The 24045-nt window shown below is 27.1% G+C and overlaps 3 protein-coding genes and 1 long non-coding RNA gene across 4 annotated transcripts; 1 reads left to right on the forward strand and 3 right to left on the reverse strand.

Moving 5' to 3' along the window:
• Positions 1 to 3157: 3157 nt before the first annotated feature.
• Positions 3158 to 5900, reverse strand: LOC107032394 (RING-H2 finger protein ATL67-like). The gene has a single exon (XM_027912097.1). The coding sequence runs from the start codon at positions 3925 to 3927 to the stop codon at positions 3304 to 3306; it is 624 nt and encodes a 207-aa protein (XP_027767898.1). The 5' UTR covers positions 3928 to 5900; the 3' UTR covers positions 3158 to 3303.
• A 1368-nt stretch (positions 5901 to 7268) lies between these two features.
• On the forward strand, positions 7269 to 9855 carry LOC114074207. Its single transcript, XR_003574653.1, has 2 exons — positions 7269 to 9290; positions 9382 to 9855. It is a non-coding gene; the product is annotated as an uncharacterized LOC114074207 (long non-coding RNA).
• A 962-nt stretch (positions 9856 to 10817) lies between these two features.
• On the reverse strand, positions 10818 to 12497 carry LOC107002035 (desiccation protectant protein Lea14 homolog). Its single transcript, XM_015199962.2, has 2 exons — positions 12158 to 12497; positions 10818 to 11306 (listed from the first exon to the last, which is right to left on the reverse strand). The coding sequence occupies exons 1-2, from the start codon at positions 12373 to 12375 to the stop codon at positions 10982 to 10984; spliced, it is 543 nt and encodes a 180-aa protein (XP_015055448.1). The 5' UTR covers positions 12376 to 12497; the 3' UTR covers positions 10818 to 10981.
• A 2061-nt stretch (positions 12498 to 14558) lies between these two features.
• On the reverse strand, positions 14559 to 16759 carry LOC107032523 (WRKY transcription factor 22-like). The gene is made up of 3 exons (XM_015234125.2): positions 16256 to 16759; positions 15725 to 15835; positions 14559 to 15272 (listed from the first exon to the last, which is right to left on the reverse strand). Exons 1-3 carry the CDS (start codon positions 16639 to 16641, stop codon positions 14816 to 14818), a joined length of 954 nt encoding a protein of 317 aa, XP_015089611.1. The 5' UTR covers positions 16642 to 16759; the 3' UTR covers positions 14559 to 14815.
• Positions 16760 to 24045: the final 7286 nt, after the last annotated feature.

The raw sequence follows: 24045 nt of genomic DNA on the forward strand, positions 1-24045 counted from the left end.
ATTTAGATATCATTTCAAAGAATTTAAGACTTAACAATAATCTAGTTTATTTTAATATTGCAAATTAAACAAGTTGAGAACTAATCAATAGAAGATTTTGGTTAATGTCTATATCTACTTAAATTTAAAGAGTGAAAGTAAATTGATCATTATCACATTTTGAGAGAAATTTTGATGTTATGACTAGTTATTATTACGCAATTATGTAAAATATCTGATTTCATTGACTCAATTCATTCATATAGTTATTGATTTTACGGGATAAATGACATGATCATGATCATCTGGACCTGTAGAGATCTATTCAAATTGGTCTTACCAATATATTATTAAGCGGGAATGTGATAAACCAACATGAACACGTTGATATATCTTTCCATTTTATAATCAAATATGGCATTCTAGGTATATTCCTGTCTAAGACGGATATTAATTCGTCTTACTGCTCATATGCTTCATTCTATTGATTCTTCTTTTGAATTCATAAAGAGAGAATACATTTATTCCAACTATATTAAAGTAGTAATCACAAGATTATAAAAACAACTAATATGATAAACAAACTTTGTCAAATTAATTATTTATTAAACAATTATGTTATGATCGTAACCCTAGAACAAGGGTTTTAGGTGCATCAGTCAATATTCCAATTTTCGCTTTGTTCAGAATTTTTCTAATTTCGTTCTTAGTTCTGACATTTCATCTTTGACTCTCATTAAATTATTTTTTTTCTCATTATTTTTACTTGAAATATATTTGACGGCCTATTTTAGCTTATTATCAAGAATCTGCATCATTCTCAAAACAACGTTAAACATAGATAAAATATGATAAGCGGACATACCAATACGCCCAAAATCAATCAATCCCAAAAGGTCGATATTATTATATATTATTTTTCATACCAAAATGTAGAGTTCGGTTAAATTAATTATTTTTATTAATCAAATCTCAACTTCGTGAGGTTGGTGAATATAATTTATTTTAATCCCAAGATTTCTTTTTAGGAAAAATTACTTATATACACACATTAACTTACCTTAATATCCATTTATCCCTACCTTTTTAAAAAATTTCAAAAATTCCTTAATTCCTTCAATACATAAAATTTTCCAGATACATAAATATGTCACTCCTATTTTCAGCGTATATCCACATTCTCACTCTCCATTTTATTCCTTCATTTTATCCCTAAATTCTCTCCACTTCTTTAGCATTAACAAATTTTAAATTTGTTTTGATTTTCAGTAGGTATTAGTTATTATTTAATAATAATTAATATAATATTTGTAGAAGTTCGCCTTTTCTGTTGTATTTTTTTTTTATTTCGTCTTTTTCTTTTTTTTCCTTCTTTTGGTTTAATAGTTGTTTTGTTTTTCTATTATTTCCAAATCATTGTTGGGTTTGATATTCGTATTTGATTTCTTTATTTTTTATTAATAAAACTCACATCTTGTGTTTGATTAAAAAATATATATAATACTTGTAAATTTTTCATAATTTGAGTTGGTTATGGATCTAACAACTAATCATTCATTAAAATTGATTGGGATTCTTGTATTACTACTAATCTTCTAGTTGTCTCATAATAATATTAGTTTTAATTTCACCAAAATTTCATACGATTTAATATTTTTCTCTTTATTCTGGTGTTTTTCTTTAAAAAAAATTATTTTCATGAATTGTGTTTGTTCATGTATGTAATTGATAACTTAATTCTTATTTATTGTGATATATTTATAGATACATATTATTTCCGATTAGATACATCCTTCTTTAACAACCTTATTGTATCAGATACATTATTATCAACTACAAAATGATACATTATGTTAGCGTCCATATCTTTCAATACAAACAATATAATACTCATCAATTTAAATGAGATACATAGATAGTAATGTATCATGCACTATTTTTCTAGATATGCTACATAAATTCGAATTTATATTAAATGTATCAATTACATAGCAACTTCCACACTCTAATGTATCGATCTCTTATCTAAACTATTCAATAATTCTGAATCAAAATCGAAAGGATATTCGATGAACTTGAAGATTTACAAAAGAAATCATTTGTCCAGCAACGATTCCATACAACTTCATAACTCACATCGCTTTCCAAAATTTCGACAATTTTTTTTTATGAAACAGAGAGAACGATAAACAAGAAGAAAGAAATTTAAGTTTTTGATTTTTTTGGTTTGTTACACTATAGGATTTTGAATTCTTGACAATAATTTGAATGGAATAGGATGTTAACTTAATTTTCAACTTTTCCCTCCTTAATTAATGCAACAAATGGATACTATGATATTTTAAATTGATTTTACAATTTTTTTTTTAAATAAATGCAATAGATTGATGGATAATCTATCAATAATAATGTATCCGGATCCTTAATTATGTATTTGAAATGCCTAAAAAATATGAAATTTATGTAATTATAAAAATAATAGGGATAGAAGGTAATTAAAATTTTACACTATGATATTTATGTAAGTTATACTTAAACCTCCAGCTTAGCCTTAACTCTTTCACAAATCTCATCAATTAAAATTATATCATTTAGAAATACCATACACCATGCTATATTCCTTCAAATATGTCGCAACAATTTATCTATAAAAAAAGAGAGGTTCTTTCAAAATAGTTTCACTTTAAAATAAAATTTTATTTTATGACATACTTGAAATAGTTTTATATTTTTGTATTACCATATTCTATTAAATTTAAGTTAAGTTTTTTTATTAGTGTAGATTTTAAATTTGAAATCTCTAATTAAAGGTAAAGTAATCTCACCAAGATATCACAATTCATATTGATATGATAATTTTATTTTTATTAACTTATTATTACTTTTCTTTAATTTGAAAATAGATTTAATTTGATTTACCTGTGAGAATTTCTTCCGCCTTAGCCCTTTCTTGTGTACCAAAAATGGAAGTGATCATCATTTATTACGATTTAAAATTAGAAAAAAATGATTGTTTCTAAGAAAAAACTCGAGTAATTACAATATACTCGATAAACAATCTATATTTTTTTCGTATTAATTTATGTGATTTAATTTAAGAAGGTAAATATTTTTAAAATTCTTGATCTAAAACAGAAGTCATAGATATTTTAAAAAAATTATTTTAAAATAAAATAAATATTTTAAAATTAAAATATTATTAGATCTAGAAATATATTCTTTCTTTGAAATCTAAAATCAGAGAATGACTAATACTCAACAGAAACTCCAATTTCAAATTATATAAAAGAAAATTCCAAGCGCTTCCTCATCTATTTTCAGTCATCAATGTCTTCTCCGACCATCGGAATATTGTGAAAGTGGGACCACCTCCGACAACGGCGTGGACATCGGCGTCGGCAATGGAGAGTTCCGGCAGACTGGACATGAAGCATTCAATTTCAGCCACGCATCTATACACATCACATGAAAATAATGCTTACACTCAGGTAACATCCGTAACATCTCCGCTTCCTTGTAATCGCACAAACAAATCGCACACACGACGTCGTTTCTGCTTCCGTTTCCGTTTCCGTTTCCCCAATTTCCGTTTCTATTTGAGTAAATTAATTTAGGGTAAGAGTTGATTACTGCTTGATTAAGGCCCGCGTAAGTATTTTGAGATGAAACGTCGTCGTTTTCGTCTTCCTCAGCAACGAAAATTACACTCGGAATGTAAATTCCGGTGTTCGGGTTTCGAGTCCGGGATTGGGCTTGACGGCGGCGATAGGCAGCGGAGCGGCAGCATAGGTAAGATGAAAGGATGAGAGTTGATAGGAGGAAGAGGAAGGCAAGGGCAATTGCAATTGCGTAGCCGAGGCCTATTTTATTGAGGCTCTCGATGAGCGTATTGGTGGTGGTTAGAGGTGGTGGTGGGCCGCCGTGGGCGGCGGAGGGACTGGTGGACATTGGGAGAATACTAAGAGAAGCTCCATTAGATTAAAGGGAAAATATGGTTTAGATAGGTGGGTGGGTGGGTGGGTGAGATGTTTTGCATTAAATAGTGTATGGTTTGAAAAGGAAAAAAAAGTCATTAAATAGCCAGCTAGGAAGAATAGATGGCTTTACTCTAAATTTGATATTTTTGACATGACATTCCTTTTAATTTCAACTTGGGTTTTGGTCTTTAGTCTAAAATGGTCAACTCAATCTAAAGCCAAGAGAGTTGGTTCACATTCAAGAGTATAAAATGGTTAATCCAAAGCCATGCAAGTTGGTTCACATTCAAGAGTGTATTGGGATGGATGGTTTCTCATTCTTATTTGGAGTAGAAAGTCAAAAGGACCACTTTTTAATAATCAATAACGACACAAATCTCACTAGTTTATAAGTTTTTGAGATCATTATTCGTGTTAGATTTTGATTTTTTAGATACAGGCAGATTAACACGTTTAGATATACGTGTTTTGAATACATACAGTCGAAATTAAGTGTAATTTGTTGTAAATACACTGTATCGCTGTATCCTAGTGAATTTACATTTATTTGTGATCGATACACTGACTTCACATTTGTTTGGGATACATTGACTCTTGCTTTCCTCTCTCCCTGTGTATTTATATTTCAGAAGATATTTGGTATCTTAAATGCATGTACATAATATGATTCACGTGGATCCAAGATACATTGACTTTCTCTCGCTTGTCTCCCTCCTCTATCGTTTGCCTCCTTCTTATCTCACTCTCGCCTCCTTCCTATCTCGCTTTCCTCTTTCCTCTTTCCTCTCTCTCTCTTTTCTTCCCTATATATATATTTATATTTCATTGAAATGATCCTTAATGTATAACAAAGGCTTCCATTTCGATCTTTTTAACATATTTCTTCTCAACAACATGATATAATATGAATAAAACTTTTATTTGTCAACATTACAAGTGGCTATGTAATCTTCCTTTCCTTCTTTTAAAGCATAATCATATAGTTAAAGAATTGTAGTATATGTTTGAAATAAGAGTAATTGTTTATGCTAGACATACTTCCTATGATGCACAAGTACAAGACTGCATAATTTTTTCTTGAATCACAAAAGCTCATCTGTTACCATCACAAAAAAACTTCAAGAGTTTAATCGTTTACCAAGTAATAGTTCTATCCCAAGCAAGCAACCAAATTTATGAAGCCTCAACAATTCATTTCACTATATGAACATGAAAAATCACATAATTTTTTATGGGACAACGAAAGATTGAAATAGTAAATAACCAAAAGAAAAATCACATAATTTTATATGGAAAACCCTCTAGGAGAAGAAAATCACGATCAGTAATCAACTCTTATTTATCTCTCAATGAAAGATGATAGTAATGCACCTATAAAATCGTGTTTATGTAAGCTCCCTCTCCTTCGCAATCATACCCACAAACATAACATATAGTATTTTTTTTCGTACTTCTTCAAATATAAACTCGAAAATCTCACCATCAAAATAATAAATCAATTGAAAAAGAAACTCCTTATACATACATAAAGGAAAGTGAACTACTATTTTAATTAATACTAATATATAAAACAATATTTAAAATGAGATCTATCAATATAAGAACCCATAAACTTTAAACATTAGACCTGCCTTTGACAGTAAACCACAATAACTAAATTTAATAATACTCATACTAAATTAAAGGGTGACATTTGCTTACTAAGAACAATCAAGATTGGGTTCAAAATATTTTTTGTCATTGGTGAAATGTTTAATGATTTTTCTTTGAGAATGAGTAGAAGAAGAAGAGTTTTTGATAGAGAAATGTATGAATGACTATGATAGAAAGTCTATTAATAACAAATACTAGTATATGATTTTTTTTTTAAATTCTATTTTTGTACATATTTAGTTTAGTAAGACATATTCTCATAAGTGCCTTTTAATTTTGGTGTGCAATCAATATCCCCATAAATATTTGTACTGATTAATTTGTAATTTATTTTATTCTTTAATTTCTATAATCAAAAATCCAGTAATCATAAATTTTCCTTGAAATACACTAATATAATTATGATTTTAATTAAATTATTGATCCCATTTATGATTAAAACTAGGAAATTTAAGTGCGCTTTGCGCAATTATTCAATAATTAATTTACTTTCATCGATTTTATATTCACTCTATTGTCTGCTTAACTATATTATATGAACTCTTTTATTAATTTTGTCTATCTTTTTTATATTCTCCAATTAAAACAGTGTCAAAGTTAATTGTTATTTTCTTATATATTTCGTCCATCCCACTTTAAATAGGTCACCTATATTACAATTGCTCTCATTATTTATGAAAAAATCAAAACATTCTCTACAATGAAAATTCTACCCAAATAAAACTACATCTAACCAAATATACTGAAGATAATTTTAAAGCAAGAGAATAAATAAAAAAGAGAATTCTATGTTATAAATATTTGAATTAAATAAAAATAAAAAATAACTTACATATTTACGAATAGTTTGTTATTCTAATTTCATATATTAAACAAATTTAAGATAATCATACAAAGTATACTTTTATTCTGTGATTCGATAAATAGAATGACTTTCTAAATGAAATATCAATAGTTAAGTGATTTTTCAAATGAAATATCAATAATTGAATGACTTTTAAATTATAAAAAAATAAAATGACTTTCTAATTAAGTAAACAACAAAAGAAATAACAAAAAGAAGAAAATACTAATAAAAATGAGTAAAAGTCCAAAGATTGAAAATAACAGAGAATACCTTTGCTGTTTTTTATCCTTTAATTAAAAATTAAGAGTAAAGAGAAAAACTGAAAGAAGTATATTTGATAAATTAAAAAGAAGCAAATAAGGAAACGAAATTGTAACATAGAGTTTAGATTTAAGTTACTTTATTATAAATAATATAAAAGATGCATCAAATAGGAAAAATCTAATGATGTATTAAACAGGACTAATGATGCATTAAACAGGAAAAATCTATTATTTTCGTGATGTGTTTAAAATTTATTGCTAATTCAGTATTATTTATAAGATTAATGTTTCTTTTATTGTTAATGCTGCATTTATATTAACATTAGTGAAAATTAGTTATATAATATTTTTTATAGTAATATTCTCAAATGTAGCATTAGAGTTAGACCTTTCAAAAATCAACATTTTATATATCAGTTTATAGCATATTAAAGGATGAATTTAAATAATGTAAAACATTTATTTTCAAAAGAATTTTGTAAAAAAAACGGATCAATTTTTAAATGGAAAGTATCATCTTTTATTATTTAAATTAGGGATAATACCCAATTACCCCCCTAGCCTATACCCAAAATCCCTACGACACACCTTATCTTTGATGAGGTCCTATTACCCCCTCCAACTTTTTTTTAAGTAATATATTACCCCTTGCGTGCCTACGTGACAAAAATAATCTGCAAGGTCGATTTGTTTGTTGAACACGCGCCAGGACCCACTTTTTCAGTTTTCGATAAAGTGACTTTAATGATATATACTCCTCCTCTCTCACGTCCCACCCCACTCCCTATACCCCATAATTAATAAATCTATATGAATAAAGATAATGAGTTTTGTTTCAAATTGTTAATATTGATCTTTTATTATTTTATCATTTGGTTTAATATAATTATCAAGTTCAGAATTAATAATCGACATAAAATAAGAATTAATAATCGACATAAAAAGATGTAAAGAATATATTAAATTTTACTTTACCTTTTCAAATCAAGGAGCTTGAATGATAATGGATGGAGCTTCTTCAAAAATGAAGAACCATAAACATGGGGTTATTTTTTGAAAAGAGGAAGAAGATGCTTTGAGAGAAACAATAAAATTTATTTTTGAATTTTTTTTCAAATTGCTTTGACACGTGGCTCATTTTTATTGGCCATTGTTAGCCAAAAGCTGCACTCACTCTGCACTCACTCCGCACTCACGCGCCCTACATGGATGAAATCACGATTTTTGCCACGTAGGCACGCAAGGGGTAATATATTACTTAAAAAAAAATTGGAGGGGGTAATAGGACCTCATCAAAGATAAGGTGTGTCGTAGGGATTTTGGGTATAGGCTAGGGGGGTAATTGAGTATTATCCCTTTAAATTAATTACATTTAATAAAGATAATAACTGATTAGCACTTATTAAGGAAGTTTTAAAAAAATCAGATTAACTAGTTACCTTAAAAATCTCAATTTAGTTAAAATCAAATTTAATTGTGATTTGATTCCTTAAAACGCTCTAATACAAATAAATCATCGTAAAATCTGTTTTTTTCAGTTATCGTGTTTCTCTTTCTTTTTTTGCAGATTGCAATTCATTTTTTTAGTGATAGAATATATTTTGTTGTTGAAAAAACGTGATTTGTTGTGATGGACAACTATATTAATTTAACATGGTGGAAGGTGAAATTCTTCAGGTTGATATTTATTATAGTTTGTTGATTTGTTTTTAGAAATTTTATTCAATTTACAGATTATTGATTGTTTTGTTTCACACACCATTTTTGTATATACCATACTAGAACCAACACGGCACAGATAGAAGTATAGATTTTTAATAAAATTGAACATTCGAGTAATACGTATTGTATGAAAAAATGAAATTGATTGTACAGTGTATTTAGTAAATATGCTAGAAAAAATTATTTATAATGTTGTTAATCGTTGATGTATAAAATTTGTACTAAACGTGTATGAAATTTATAATAATTTATTTAATATATTTGTATGAATTTCATTTTGATAAGCATTGTATTGTTTGTTTTTGGATGATGAAAGTATGATTTATTTTAAATATGAATTATGTTTTGAATAGCATTTTATGTATATTACATGATGAAAAATTAAGTGTTCTTTATGTATTCATTCAGTTATATGTTGGATGTTTTAAGAAAATACAGATTTTGAATAGCTGTTTCTATTTTGGTAAGGTAATGTTTTGACTTAATTGTGTATGAAGTGAGTATGAAATGTGTATTCTTGTCATAGTTAGTATGTTGTGAATAGCAATGTCGATATGGCATGTGATGGTGAAAGTTATACTTATTATGTATGAAATAACTATTAAATTTTTTTTTGTGTATGAACTATCTTTTCAAGAGAATACAATTCCATCCGTTTGACCGGAGTGAATTTAGACGGAGATGTCGATGAGAATAGTGAAGAGATAATGATGTAATAAGTGACCATTCTAACTTATTTGTAGCTGAGAATCAGATTTACAATAATAGGGAAACACTTAAGGAGGTTAGGAGGCATGTTGGACTTGTCGAAAAATTTAGTTTTCGTGTTTCGCGTTTTAATGCATCTAAGTAAGTACACATCATTTTTTTAAGTTATGTATTTTATTTGATTGATTTAGCTTTATAAAATTTAAACGTATATTTTATTTTTTTGAAACAGTTATCACCTGACTTGTCTTTCTGATACTTGTTCTTGGATGATGAGATCATCTAGTTTGAATAGATCAAATTATTCAAAGTCAGGAAGTACAATGTTGAACACACTTGTTCTGTTAGAGATAGAGTGTATGTAAGACGTCAGGGGATAACTGCCGTTGTAGCTGTCTCAATAACGGATAAGTATGTTGATCCATTTACCGTATACACTTCAAAGGATATAGCTGAGGATATTTTAAAATTGCATAGTGTTTCGCTAACATACATACAGGGGTGGAGAGCTAAGGAAAAAACGATAAAATTGATGCGTGGAGATCCGGCCGAATCATATGCCAAACTACCACGTAATTTAGGTGTAAATTATGAATTTAAAATTTTTTTAATTGTAAAAATGAAAAAACTGCTATATAGTTTGTTTTTTTTAATGGAATTGAATTTTTTGTTTAGTATTCTTTATGAATCACTTTTATATCCTTTATATATATAATTATAGTTAAATATGTAATACATTATGTATCTTTTTTGTATCAATTAAGTGTTCTTTATGTATCCATTCAGTTATATATGGTGATGTTTTATGATGTTAGACAGTATTATTATATAATTGTAAAAATTTCAAGTTATCTATACATATTGGAGCAAATATATTCTGGATCGATTTCGAAAATAGAAAAGAAAAAATGTGATAAATTCTTATACGCATTTGTTGCATTAGAAGCTTGTATTAAAGGCTGGAGTATTGTAGGTCAATTGTAGTTGTTGATGGGACAGGTTTAAAATGTTCATATGGTGGTACAATATTGACTGTCAGCACCATGGATATGGGAGGTAGTTTTTGATCCCATATATTTTTACGCTTATACAATATAATAAAATGTGATGTAAATTATGTTTCAAATTGTGTGATATTTTTTTTTTCAAAAAATGGATCAGTTCATATACTTCAGTTGGCGTATGCAATAGTGGATTTTGAAAATGACGCTTCATGGACCTGGTTCTTTGAACAGTTTAAGAAAGCGTATGGAGTTAGACAAAACATGTGTTTTATGTCAGATATTTCGGTCCCTTTTCAGGTGCTCTCATTTCGAACAGTTGAGTTTTTTTGTTTTTTTTTTTTTTTAAATCTTTGTTAGTCTTTGGCTCTCAATTTTATACTAGAAGAGCTTGTTTGTTGAATCATGTGGGATACATATATACCGGGTGAAATATCCTCAGGGATAATGCCTTTCGACACGCCTCAAGCTATGAAAATTTCCTACAAGAGTTAGTAATGAAATACATGTTTTGGTGAATTCAATACAAGTGTTTATATTGAAGTATTTTTCGTAAGAATTTTCAAGTTTAACATTCTTGCCAAAAATAAAGTAGAAGGAAAATATCAAATATACAAATCTAATTAATTGTCTTTCAAGACTCATCATTACAAAAAAAAAACAGGAATTAGCGATAATAAGTTTTTTTATAGCTACATAGAAAAGTTCATCACTATTCCTATTTAGCAACAAATTATCAAAAACTTATACTAGTTACAAACATTTTAACTGACGAATTTCATAGCTAATTTTTCTGAAAATAATGTTCAATGTCACAATACAATAAGTTTGTTACTTTTCTTTCTCTTCTTTCTTCTCTTTCTTTTCTTTTTCTTCTTTCTCTTCTTTCTCTTCTTCCCCGTCACCTCGCCATAAATCAGACAATGTAGGAAGTTTGTATTCGCCACTATAAGTAAGGGGAATGGTGAAGTTACCAAATACAGGAAGATCAATAATAAAACCCAATTCAAGTGTATAATCTATGTCCCAATCTGCTGCAATATCCCTCACTAAGCTCAAGATCGCGCTGTGTGGAACCTTTGCTGGCACGTCTACTAGGGTTGTGGTTTTCGCCTTCAATGAGCCAGGGTCTGGAATTGTACCGGTAGCTACTATCCTGGAATTCAATTTAAAGTAGAGCAGTCAATAAGAGCAAGAGAAAAGTGAATTTTGTGTGATGAACTTTACAATTTAGGTGACTTTTACGTAAAAATAAGTTAATATAGAAAAGTGAATTTTGTGCGACAGAATCAAAGTTATTGGTTAATCAGTAGTGAAATTTACCCTAAAAGCGAAATGAACTTACAAACCTATCTTTTCTATATTGTTTTTCTATTATGTTACTTAGAAATATGTAGTTGAGCCAAACACGACTTTTTATCCCACACAAAAGTTGGATTATGATTTTTGTATATTCTATTTTTACACTAGGTATATCGTAATTGTTATAATTACGTATTGTTATTATTGTTATTAGAAGGCTTCTACAAGATTTTAACGTCTTAATAATTTCGTTGAAGCCATCAATTTGTAAGAGAAAAAACCTAAAATAGTTCCTTAAGTTTGGGCGTAGACTCACTAAATAAGGGCCCTATTCACCAAAAGTCGGAAAATCGATAAAGACCACATATTTTTTTATAGTTTAGTTTGTTTTTTATTTTGAATTTGAAAAATCAACAACATTTAGCTTAGATATGATATCAAACAAAATAATATTGAAAAAATCGAACCAACTTAACTATATAAATACCTAATTCAAATCATAATTGCACATATATAACTCAAAAAGAACAACTCATGTAATTTGTTTCAAAATAAATTTAGATGATTTTAGTTCCCTTACGAACTCAAATTGAATCATAAACATCCCTAACAATTAATAGCACAAGACCTAAAGATCGATGTTCATAATGGACCTATCATTTAACGTATCGTATAAATACCATATAGTAATTTTAGATTTTGTACCTGCTGCCCCCACATTTTACAACATAAGCAATCTCCATGATAGGAATTGGAACATTGTAAGGATTTGTAACAGAAACTTTAGCATGATATGAAATGCTATCAAAGTTAATATTCTTCACATCCACCTCCATAACCGTTGCTTCTGGCTTCTCCATCTCCGCCACCTTCTCCGCCACCTTCTCTGATACGTAATTCTTTGCCTTGTCTACGTAATCCATCCTTCACGAACAAATATTTTAGATTTGAGTTTCGATTTACTTTTGAAGGAAACAATGAGATTGTCGATATATAAGATAAGATAGACTTGAATTTCTGTCAATCGATATATTCGAACTAGTTATATGATGTGAAAAAAATTAGATTGGATTTCTTGTTATGACAAGATGGATTAACTAAATCCACGGCCGGCTATCCATTTATTTCTTTAATTACTCATGTGTTGTATTGATTTGCATTATTACGTTATATGTTAGGATGATAAATATATATTTTTCTAAAAAAGTATAGAGATATATTATAAAGGTAAATGACAGAAATCTCACATTTAAGTTCTCTTATTACCATTATTCCCTTTTAGTTTTACAAATCTCCAAAATCCCTCATTTTCACACATCAAATTAACGTATCAGCACATCAAATTAATGTATCTCGCACATCAAATTAATATATATCGCGCATCAGATTAATGTATCTTGTATAAAATGTACATCAGATTAGTGTATTATGTATAAAATGTAATGTATCGTACTTAACGATTAATGTATCTCGCACATCAGATTAATGTATCAAAGGTTATATTATTATATCATTTGAGGGATTTTTGTAGTTATATACTTATAAGGGACAAATGGTAATTTTACCTTAAAAGTATATGATTTTTGTCCTTTACCTTTAGGTAAAAGGAGCAAAAACGCATATTTTAATTTAATTTCCAATTGAATATGCTTTATGAAATATTACAATTATCAATGGTTAAATGACAAAAAATGGGATAATATCCCTTGGCTTAATCAATAAAACAAATAATCCAATGAATTTAACGTGTTGTATACAATAGAATTGGAAATTGTTATGATGTTGGTTTATGGGATGGAGGGAGTATTATGCATCATCTATTTTAGTAAGATGACAAGTATTAAGAAATAAAGAAGATTAAATATAAAAATGTGTTTGTTTGAATTGATTAAAAAAATGTATTATATAAATTAAAGCATGAAAAATATCAAATTCATTTCATATCCTTTAAAAAAATATTTATCACTTTATCGCAACTCGTCCATTACAACAGTATTCTACTGCCCATTTGTTGATCATTGAATATGTTTATTCTTTCATGGTTAGACAGTTTTAAAAGTTTGAAATATTTTTTGTGCTCAAGATATTCTCTCTTGGAATCATTCTTTTTTAAGAATAGATATATGCCACTCATTTGGTTTTACCTTATATGAAGGCAGGTTCAATGTGGTTCAAATTAATTCAATTATATTTGCTACTCATTTTTTATGCAAAAGTATAAATATAAAAATTGAGAAATAAATGCTAAGTTAGTGATTAAAATTATAAATATTAAATTCATCAAATTAATATCTAAAATTCATTTCTAAATTGAAGAGACATTTCTAAAATTATAAAATTTGCTATAAATTGTTATTGTTAAATGGTATCTCATTCACTTGGAAGAATAAAATAGACGCTTCAAGTAATTTGTTAAAGTAAATTTTGCAATATTCCTTTTGGCTGACTAGGAATCTCCCCAAAAAATTTTGCTTTGTGGGATTCATTTCAATTACAAATTTAAACATTTCTTAATTTAGTGTACACATACATGAAGTATTTCTACCTTGTAATTATGTGAGGCACAAAAAGTTAAAAATTCATATTAAATGAGGTATAATTCAAATTTCATATCAAATTATGTCTTCGATCTGAGTTACATTTTAAAAATCAGCTTAAAAGGAGAATGTTTTATAAGTCGCACATAATTTCCGTCAATCAATCATATTAAACCACATTCAAGTTAAATTTTACCTAAAAATTAATGAAAGAGAGAAATATATTGAAAACACTCTTAAATTTGACGCGAATTATTAGTTTCATCTTCAAACTATTAACAAACTTAAAGATATCTCTCTACTTGTCTAACCAAACTAAAATACATCCCTGATCTTGTCATATGAATGAAATACACCGCTAAATTTCAACACTTCTCTTTCGGACTTTTTATTAAGAGTTTGACGCTGCTACAAGAGTTTAAAACTACTTATTATGTCATATGGTAGATCTAACATTTATTTAAATTCAGTTATCAATAATTCACATCAAATTTCACATTGTTTTTCAATATTCTCTCGAATTTATATATCCATATAATTCTAAAAAGAAAACTTTAAAAAAGAAAGAATGAATCAATCAAAACACTTTGTTACCTTTTCTCTATATGCCTATGATCTCTTTCTCTATAATAATATAGGGGAATGGAATTATACTTTACATCTATAAATTCAATAAAGTTTCTCACTTCAACATTCTCTTTTTTCTTTTCTATCTTCCTATCTAAAACGTACAAAAAAAAATAATTAAAAATACCACAAACTAAAAAGAATAAAAAAAGCGTCATTTTTTAAATTTTCTGCCACGTGTCCTTTATCGGTGGACCAATCAACGACCGCCTGCCGCCGTAGTTGCTGCGTTATTCGCCAGCCAAGGGAACTGAAAAGTCGCCGGGAAATTCGCCGGCGAGTTATCTCCGGTGGCCGGAATTTCCAATTCATCCAAACCGTCGAAGAAATCATCTTCCGGTTCCATTTTATCCAACCCAACATCGGAAACACCAAATTCATCATCGTCATCTTCAAAAATATCTTCTTTATCGTCTCTGCTGCTTTCTTGATTTTCCGGTGCCGGTGAATTTGTCACCGGCGAAGATACCGGCGACGATCCGGTGGGTTTCGCCGTTTTTTGGCGGCTGATTCCGGCTAAGGAATTTCTGTGAGTAGGCATTGGATGGTTGTGCTCAGCTGTATAAGTGACAATAAACATATTCGGGTCGGATCTATTCCGCTCCACTTGTTTTCGGGCCAAACAACCTTTTGAAGTGCTACATTTGTAATATCCCCTGTTTATAATCAAAATAAATGTCCATAAATATCCATAGAAATTTCACAAATACAAGTAAAATGATATATAATAAACTCTTTTATTTCGATTATATTCTCCGAATTATATATAGTAAGAGTTTAATGTATCGTCAAATTTTTCTATTGAACAAGAAAATTTTCAATATATTGAGTTGAGTTTATTCTTGTTTTTTTTTTCCCTAAAACAATGAAAAAACTTGTTGGAAACAACCAAAAATGTACTCCTTTAATTTCCTCCACTTTATTAGTTTGTTTTCGAAAGTCAATTTGATTACTTTTCAAAATTTATATTAATTTGATACTTTAAATAAAACAAAAAAATATATTGTAAAATGTTAGTTAATTTTTTCATAATTTAATTCTAAAAAAAATAAAACTATAACAGTTAAAATTAGACCGAAATATTTGTAAAAGAAACCAATAATAATACCTTGGGTATGGGGAACCTTTAATGGGTTTTTGTCCATATTTTCTCCAAGACCACATATCAGAAGATAAACCATCAGCAGCTACTTGACATACTTTCTTTAATTGGTTCTTCCTGTAAATAATAAAAATAAAATCCATCAAAAAAAATTAAAAAAAATAACATTGAGGTGTAAAAAATTGTCTGCTATTTCCATTAAAAAAAAATGTTCCATCTTTTATCCTCAACCCAAACAAATTAAAATAATCTATTTGAGCTCCAAAAAAAAAACATCAAATTTTCTCACTATATAAGAATTTTCACCATATAATAAAAAGTGAACGTAGCTTGATTTTATAAGGTTTATCTTAATCTAGTACAAATCATAAATTTATATGTTCACAGTAATAAATATAAACACATAAATAATAATGTTTTTACGATATTAATTCAAATGAATATCCTACCTGATGATTATTAACCCATAAATTCTAGATCTGTTATCCTATGTATATATTAAAAAAAAAGTAAAAAGTAATAGTAATTATAATTTACCTTCTTTTGATTGTTGGACTTTGAGCATGTGAAGTACATGATAAAGCTCTGTTGGGTTGAATTGATTTCGTATCAGTAAGCTGTTGCGACGGTGATTGTGATGAAATGACCGTTATTTGTTCGGATTGTTGAGTAATAAACGGCTTGCAAAGTTGATGCAATTCTTCGAAATCATCAGTAATTTTATTTTTATTCAATAATAGGCTCTGTTTGAGAACCAGATCTTCAAAGCAAAATACAGAGTTATTGTTGCTGTTATTATCATCATCTGTTGTTCTTGGTTGAAAGTTGGTAAAACTGATGGCGCTGCTACCGCTGGAACTAGCGGCGGTTGTGGTGGCGGTGCAGCTTCTGACGACAGCGTTTAGATCCCAATCTTCTTCCATAGTCTCTCTGTTTTTGCTCTGCTTTATCCTTGACTTTTTCTTTTCTTTTTTTTTTAGAGAGAGAAGAAGAGAAGAAGACAAAAGAAGGCGCTGACTTTTTGAGGTAAAGAGTGAGGGGATGTAAATGGGTGGGATCATATATAGAGAGAGAAAGAGAGTGTTGTATGCGTGTATTTTTAGCTGGTTTTTAATGACTAAGTTTTAAAGAATGTTTAAAAAAAAAATTATGTCGTAAAAAAATAATTTATTTGTATTTTAAGAGCTCTGATTTGAAATAAAGTTTAGAATGTTGATATGATGAGAAAGTGTTTGTGTTTTTATCTTGTGAAAATAGTGAATTAGATTATTTTTGATAGATTCGATTTAAGTAAAGAATAAGTAAAATTAAGTATGATGAAAGAAATTATAGAAAAAAGAACAACAATAAGCACGTAATAAATAAAGCATAAAAACAATAAATAATAACAAAGTTGAAAAACAAAGAGTAGATGAGAGTAATAGTACTAACACTATTAGGGGAAACTAGATAATGTTCAACTATCTACTAGCTAATTATATGCTATCAATATTTTTCATTTTTTTCATATCATCCTATCTTAAATCTGTTGGGTTTTATTTGCTCTAAATTTTTTATCATAAATGGATTTTTCTGTTAAGAAAATGTTTTGGATTACCTAATTTTTTTCTTATAGGAAAAATGTTTAGGACTCTATAAATAGAGACATGTTTCTTCTAATTTAATCAACATTCACAATGTAGTCTTAAGGGCTTTGAGAGTGTTGATTTTTGTGGGTCACAAGCTTAATAGTTATCACTTGTGTGAATCTCCCATGTATTCTGAGTGAATTGATTGAGGTTGTTTCTATCTGTATTTTGTACTTTCGCATTTATAGTGGATTGTTCATCTCCTTTGTGGACGTAATTCGATTGACCGAATCACGTTAAATCTTTGTGTCCGTTGGTGTGTTTCTCTTTTATCTTCTTACTCGTGATCTTTCGAGATTTACTTTGCTAGCTTTAGCATTACACTTGCTTATTTTGATCCTAACAAGATCGTGTCCTCAAAAAGCTATAAAAGTATTATACCGTATCTAATAACTTTTCTCTGATATGTCTTCCGCCTACTCTATATCTTCTCATACTTGTCATAGCCAACATCTTCTACTTTCTCACTAAGAAATACATATGTACATCTCCTCTATCCTTGTCAATATTTGCTGTCTCCTCTTATACTATTTGTATGGAAAAGTTAAAACTCACAATAATAATAATAACTTTTTTTAAAAAATCAAATGGCTTAACAAATACAAATTGTCTTTTCCCACCTTTTATCACTTTTTACAAATTTTAAAAAGTTGAATCCAACTAAACTACTAAATTAGACAACATTGGCTTTTACAAGAGGGTGGGGGTAGGGTTTGACTAAAGATAATTGTCAAATGCGTGGGGTTGGTGTGGTGTGTCATATGGTGCTGCCACGAGGCATCTGCTTACATTGGCACTCGTGAGGTTACTACTCCTTCGTTTCTAATTATTCGTCCAATTTTGACTTAGATATATTTATTAAAAAAATATATATATAATTAACATGATTAATTTATTATTTTATTTTTAATAATTAATAAAATTTTAAAATTAATTTATTCATCAATTTTATTTTTTTCTTAATTTATTAAAAATAACAAATAAAAGAAAATAGACTAGTAACTTTTATTGGGGGCTCGATAGTGGGAATTACATAAATCCAAAATAATTATAAAAAGGAAACGAGGGGCAATTCATGTGGACACTACCAAAAGTTTATGCCTAACTAAGAATATATATTCAACTCTCCCTTCTTGCGCGTGCAATCATCTAACATTCCTATTTCGTTTCGTTTGATAGTCGATATTTATATTAGATTCAGGTTAATTTGAATTGCATTATAGAGAATGTCGTTTAGGGAGAAGTACTTCCTACTAGGAGTACACATGGACTAGCTAGGTTGGTTTGAGTTTTTCAATACTGAATTAAGCTTCTTTATCGAGTTTTTAAATTTATAAATTAAATTAATAAAACTCGAATTTCTTTGAATTTTTTGGATTTTTTGAGTTTTTGAGTTTTTTTGAATGTATTCATAGAAACATATAAATTTTATCAAAGTAAATATTTTAGAGTTAATATCTTAAAAGATCACTCAACTTTAGGAATTGATCTAGCAAAGTTATTAAAGTTTGTTTTGTATCAAAAAAATCACTCAACTTAGATTTTTATATCAATAAAATCACTCAACTTAGACATTTGTGTTAGTAAAATCATTAAACAAAATTTATCATTATTTTTGTTTGTTTCATATAAAATAGACCCTACAAATAAATAAAATTAAGAAAACTAATTTAATTTTTTTATGGAAAAATAAATTATTTGTTAAAATTGACTAGTTAAAACCAAATTAATCAATAAAATCATTCAACTAAATTTATCACTAAAAAACATGTGATATAGCAAAAAAAATTATTTTTTATGTCATATAAATATGAATCCTATAAATGAATAAAAAAAATTTAAAATTTGTTATTTAACTTTTACGAACAAATTTAATTAATGAAATACATACTTTTATTAATGTATGTAAGCATTATGATATTATTATTATTATTATTCCAAAAAAAATATATTTACACAAAATTGACTAATTAAAGCAAAAAATTAAGTTGAAAAATTAAAGTTACAAAAAAAGATCAAGATTAACAGTGCCAAAATAATTTTAAGCTTCAATGAAGAAGTACAATAATATATAACATTATTTTTTTTAAAAAAAAAAAGTTTACAAAACAAAAAAGACAACATTATTAGAGCACTGTTGTTTAATTTTTGCATTATTGAAGAAAAATTGTCAGTTATATCATATTTAGAAAGTTAATTGAGGTCACAATTTTAAATATTATTTTAGTACTCTTATTCTCTAATGAGTCCTAATTAGATTTGTGAATACAAATTTCATCGATAATTTATTTGTGCTAATTCTCAAAAGCATACACTAGTGGAGCAATAAATAGAACTCCTAATTATTTCTTTTTATTTAGTAATTAGTATATTAAGATAAAAGTATTTTTTTCACTAGAGAAGTTTCCCATAAAAAAATTAGATTAGTTTTCTTAATTTTATTTATTTGTAGGGTCTATTTTATATGAAACAAACAAATATAATGACAAATTTTATTTAATCATTTTACTAACACAAATGTCTAAGTTGAGTGATTTTATTGATATAAAAATTTAAGTTGAGTGACTTTTTTGATACCCAAACAAACTTTACTGACTTTGTTAGATCAATTCCTAAAGTTGAGTTATTTTATTGATATAAAAATCTAAGTTGAGTGATTTTTTTGATACAAAACAAACTTTAATGACTTTGTTAGATCAATTCCTAAAGTTGAGTGATCTTTTAAGATACTAACTCAAATATTTTATGTATAAAATAAATTTTTAAAATTATATATATAATATCGGATTTGATTTGGTCATAAATTGATTTACTAAGTTAAAACCAAAGTATCAAACCAGCTCACGTATAGTCAAATTTTTTACCATTACCTAACCAAATCAAATCAATAGTTGAAATCTTTTGTATCGATTTGACATAATTTGTGATTTTTGATATAATTATTTTTACTCCTATTCTATATCAAAGATAGAAATTCATAATTCGAATTCAAGATCTTTGATTAAGATAAATAACGATCTTATCCATAACATTATATCTTTGATGGTAAGAGTAATCTAGTTAAACATATGATCTTTGGTTTAAATTTGCTTAAAATAGAAAATATATCATTTAATTCTGTGTTTAAATTTTTAATTATTTGTTTGGATAGGCTGTTTCAGTTTTCCTATACCAAATTATTATATAATGCAGTAATGCACATCTTTGGTTACAGATATATTAAAAAAATTAAATGACCAGTTCAAATGTTTATCATGTCAGATAAAAATTACTCACTCAATTCTATTTATTATTATGTGGTGATATTAAACAAAGTATAAAAATAAAAAAGAAAGTTAAGTATATGAAATATAAAATAAAATAAGTTACGTATTTGTAGGGTTATAAATCATCTTAAAAAGAGTTAACAATCAAAGTAATTTATTTTTTCGAAACAAATTAAAAAGAAAAGCACAATATATGAATTAAAGATATACCTCCTCATTTTAATCCAATTTTGAGTTAGGGCAAATTTAAGAAAGTAAAAGAAAAAAATTGCATTTTGTAATCTCAGACATAAGCATTAAAAGTTAGAACTAAAACGTTGTCTAAAATGAAAAAAATATTTATTTTAAAATATACTAACACTATGTTTGGATCATTGTTATTCATTGTATTGTATTGTATCGTTATTATACATACAATGTTTATTTTGATTGTTATTTAAAATGTATTGTACTATATTGTTAAATTTTGTTGTTACGTAATAATGAAAAACCCTATTTTATGGAACAACCAATTTGGTGTGTTCCCATTGTTACTTAATTTCTTTTTTCAATTATATCTTTATATAATATTTCAAAATACTTTTTCCCTTTATCTTAATTATTTAAATATAGTCAAACCTCCTACCCTAGGATAATTAAGGATATTTTTGTAAATATATAAATTACAATACAGTACGATATAATCAAACCAAACAATTAAATGTTATTAAACAACAACAAACAATACAGTCTAGCCAAACATTGTATCTACCACACAATACAATATAAAGAGTACAGTACAAAATCATGAAATAATGAGTAACAATGATCTAAACAAAGTATAAAATAACAAAACAAATAAAGCAAGAGAGAACTTAATATTTAATATGCTCCATCTAAAGCCAAGTAAGTTCACTAAAATAATTTTCCAAGTCTAGATAAATTGATTAAATTCTTTAGTGATAGATATGAATAACAAAATCTCAAAATATTTATAAAAAAAAAAGTCCGTTAATCAATCACGGTCGTTGTCTTGTTATTATTAACATTGAAATACTTAAAGAGAGTTTCTTTTGCTCACGATATATACGTATTTTATGGTATTTAATATTAAAAAAAAACTTGCATTTGCGGTATAAATAGGTCTACCTTATAACTAAATTTTTTTAAAAAGCTACTTTTTCTACATATAAAATATAAATAACAACAAAACATTTTTTTTAAAAAAATTTAGACTTAATATATAACTAATTCTTTAAATTGCTCAAGATATTCTATTTAGACCCTCAAAATCCTCATTTTTACTGAATTTCTCAACTTTTGATAAAGTGTTCTAATTAGACTAAGGGTGTCTACCAATAGGGTTGAGTCGATTCAATTTTTAAACACGCTAAATTGATAATTAAATTAATAAAATATTTATTATTAATAAAAATTGTGAAATCTTAATATTCAGCCACTTAAATGTAAGAAGAGAATAAAAGAGGGTGTAAAAAATATGAAAGGATGAAGTTTAGGCAAGGAACTTTATAAAATTAGGTGACATATAATTTAAAGTTTGAATCAACATCAAATCTCTCAAGGGCATTCATGTTTGCTTTAGCCTTTAGCCAAATTAAATTATAATATAAAAATTAAAAATTAGACTAGAGGACAATTCTCTCGCTTTCAATTGCTTAGAAGCTTTTAATATGTGTGAATACACTAATAAAATATTTTATCAGTAAACAAATAGAAATCTTCCTCGAAATCGAGATAAATATTTGGAATTCAAACAATCAATTTAAAATTTAAATTTTCTTCTCTTTTTGCTTCTTTTCTCATTCGTCTATTAGGACAATTAAATTAACCACACAAAATATATCATTTCATTCAATTATATGCATTCATCTTAGTAGACTTAAAACTCCGGACATTTTGTACTATAGGTTGATGATGTGTTTATATGTCATACTTCATTTGATTAACTTTAAACCAAATAAATATCGATAACCGAAACATTTTATTAGAAGTTAATGTGTTTAATTAACACAAAACTTAGTTCGAATCTTCAAATAAATTATCATGGTAAGTATATTGACCCGATACGTATTAGCCAAAAACTAACATATTATGAAATATCATTTTTAATTACTTTATCCTTCTAATTTAATTGTCTTAGATCATTTAAAAAAATACTAAGACTATTTTTATACATATTCTACAAAATAGTATTATATTATATAAAATTATAATATTTAATATTTATTTTATTAAAATCTCATTTCGAATCGAAATAGATCAAATAAATTAAAACGATATCTAATTCATGTGTGTATCCTTTAGTTACAATTTTTGCCGTAACAAGTAAAGTTGAGAATTGACTTTTTTTTTTTTTTGGCTAAAAGGACTTTACAGAGTTCACACGAGCGCGTGAAAGCGCGTGTTGAGTTGACTAATTCAACGTTGAGATCATGCTGATGTGGGTATGACATATGCAGAATCGGTGGTCCCTACACATATTTTTAATTGTTATATATTAAAAAAAAAAAAAGTAAAATAAAGACAGTAAGGCGTGGAGTGTTTGGTCGTTAATGCCATATTTGTAACAACGGCGTATCCTATGCCACAACAATCAAACATCAACGGTTACGAAGAAACAATAATAATAACATATTTAGTGATTTAAGATTAAAATTTTAAAAAAAAGAATATATGTAGAAGATACATCAAATATGATAGAATAAAATAAATTTTATCAAAATTTCATTTAATAAATGAACTTTCATAAAATAGCGAAATAGATGTTTAATAGATTCGTTTGAGTAATAATTTTGCAGATTGGAATACGTCATTTTCGACATATAAAACAAAAAATATATAGGAAGAAATGTGCATTATAAGTTTTTTTCCCTTAAACAACGTTTATTTTATAGGAATAATTACTTAACTTCACACTATTTATCATCGTATCTTTTCTTATTTTCCCTATTATATCAAGAAATATAAAAAATTTCTTCTTTTCCTCCCATCATCCTCTTTTTCGGATAAATTATTCTGAAATCTCGTACCCATGATATTTTTTCATTTTTCATATCAATTAATCTATTTTTGAATTTCAAAATTTTTCTTTTTTCAATTAATGATTTCAAATTATTCAAGAGGACGTAGATATATTTCCATCACTTCAATCTATGATTTCTTTTATTATTATTATTATCATTTTTATTATTATTATTATTTTTAATATTTTCATCTTAAAATAAATAAATTACCTCCTCAAAAGAAAAATATAATATTGGTACATATTTACTTAATTAAGTCATCTTTTTAAGAAATTAATTATTTCTACATGAATGCATCATTATTTTTTTCATTTTTTCTCTCTTGTTGGTCATAAATTGAGGAAAAATAATTAAAATTGTAGACAAAATCCAAATAGAAAACAAAAATGGAAGAGATAGGAAGTGATGGG

This window comes from Solanum pennellii, chromosome 10, assembly GCF_001406875.1.
Source record: "Solanum pennellii chromosome 10, SPENNV200".
Lineage (NCBI taxonomy): Eukaryota > Viridiplantae > Streptophyta > Magnoliopsida > Solanales > Solanaceae > Solanum > Solanum pennellii.

What these genes read in the sequence shown, in the direction of transcription:
- LOC107032394 (XM_027912097.1), bottom strand. Translation starts at nt 3,927, where the DNA reads ATGTCCACCAGTCCCTCCGCCGCCCACGGCGGCCCACCACCACCTCTA.
- LOC107002035 (XM_015199962.2), bottom strand. Translation starts at nt 12,375, where the DNA reads ATGGATTACGTAGACAAGGCAAAGAATTACGTATCAGAGAAGGTGGCG. An exon ending in GTAAAATGTGGGGGCAGCAG is followed by an intron (nt 11,307 to 12,157) that starts GTACAAAATCTA and finishes ATTGAATTCCAG; the next exon opens with GATAGTAGCTACCGGTACAA.
- LOC107032523 (XM_015234125.2), bottom strand. Translation starts at nt 16,641, where the DNA reads ATGGAAGAAGATTGGGATCTAAACGCTGTCGTCAGAAGCTGCACCGCC. An exon ending in AGTCCAACAATCAAAAGAAG is followed by an intron (nt 15,836 to 16,255) that starts GTAAATTATAAT and finishes TATTATTTACAG; the next exon opens with GAAGAACCAATTAAAGAAAG. An exon ending in AAAGGTTCCCCATACCCAAG is followed by an intron (nt 15,273 to 15,724) that starts GTATTATTATTG and finishes GATTATAAACAG; the next exon opens with GGGATATTACAAATGTAGCA.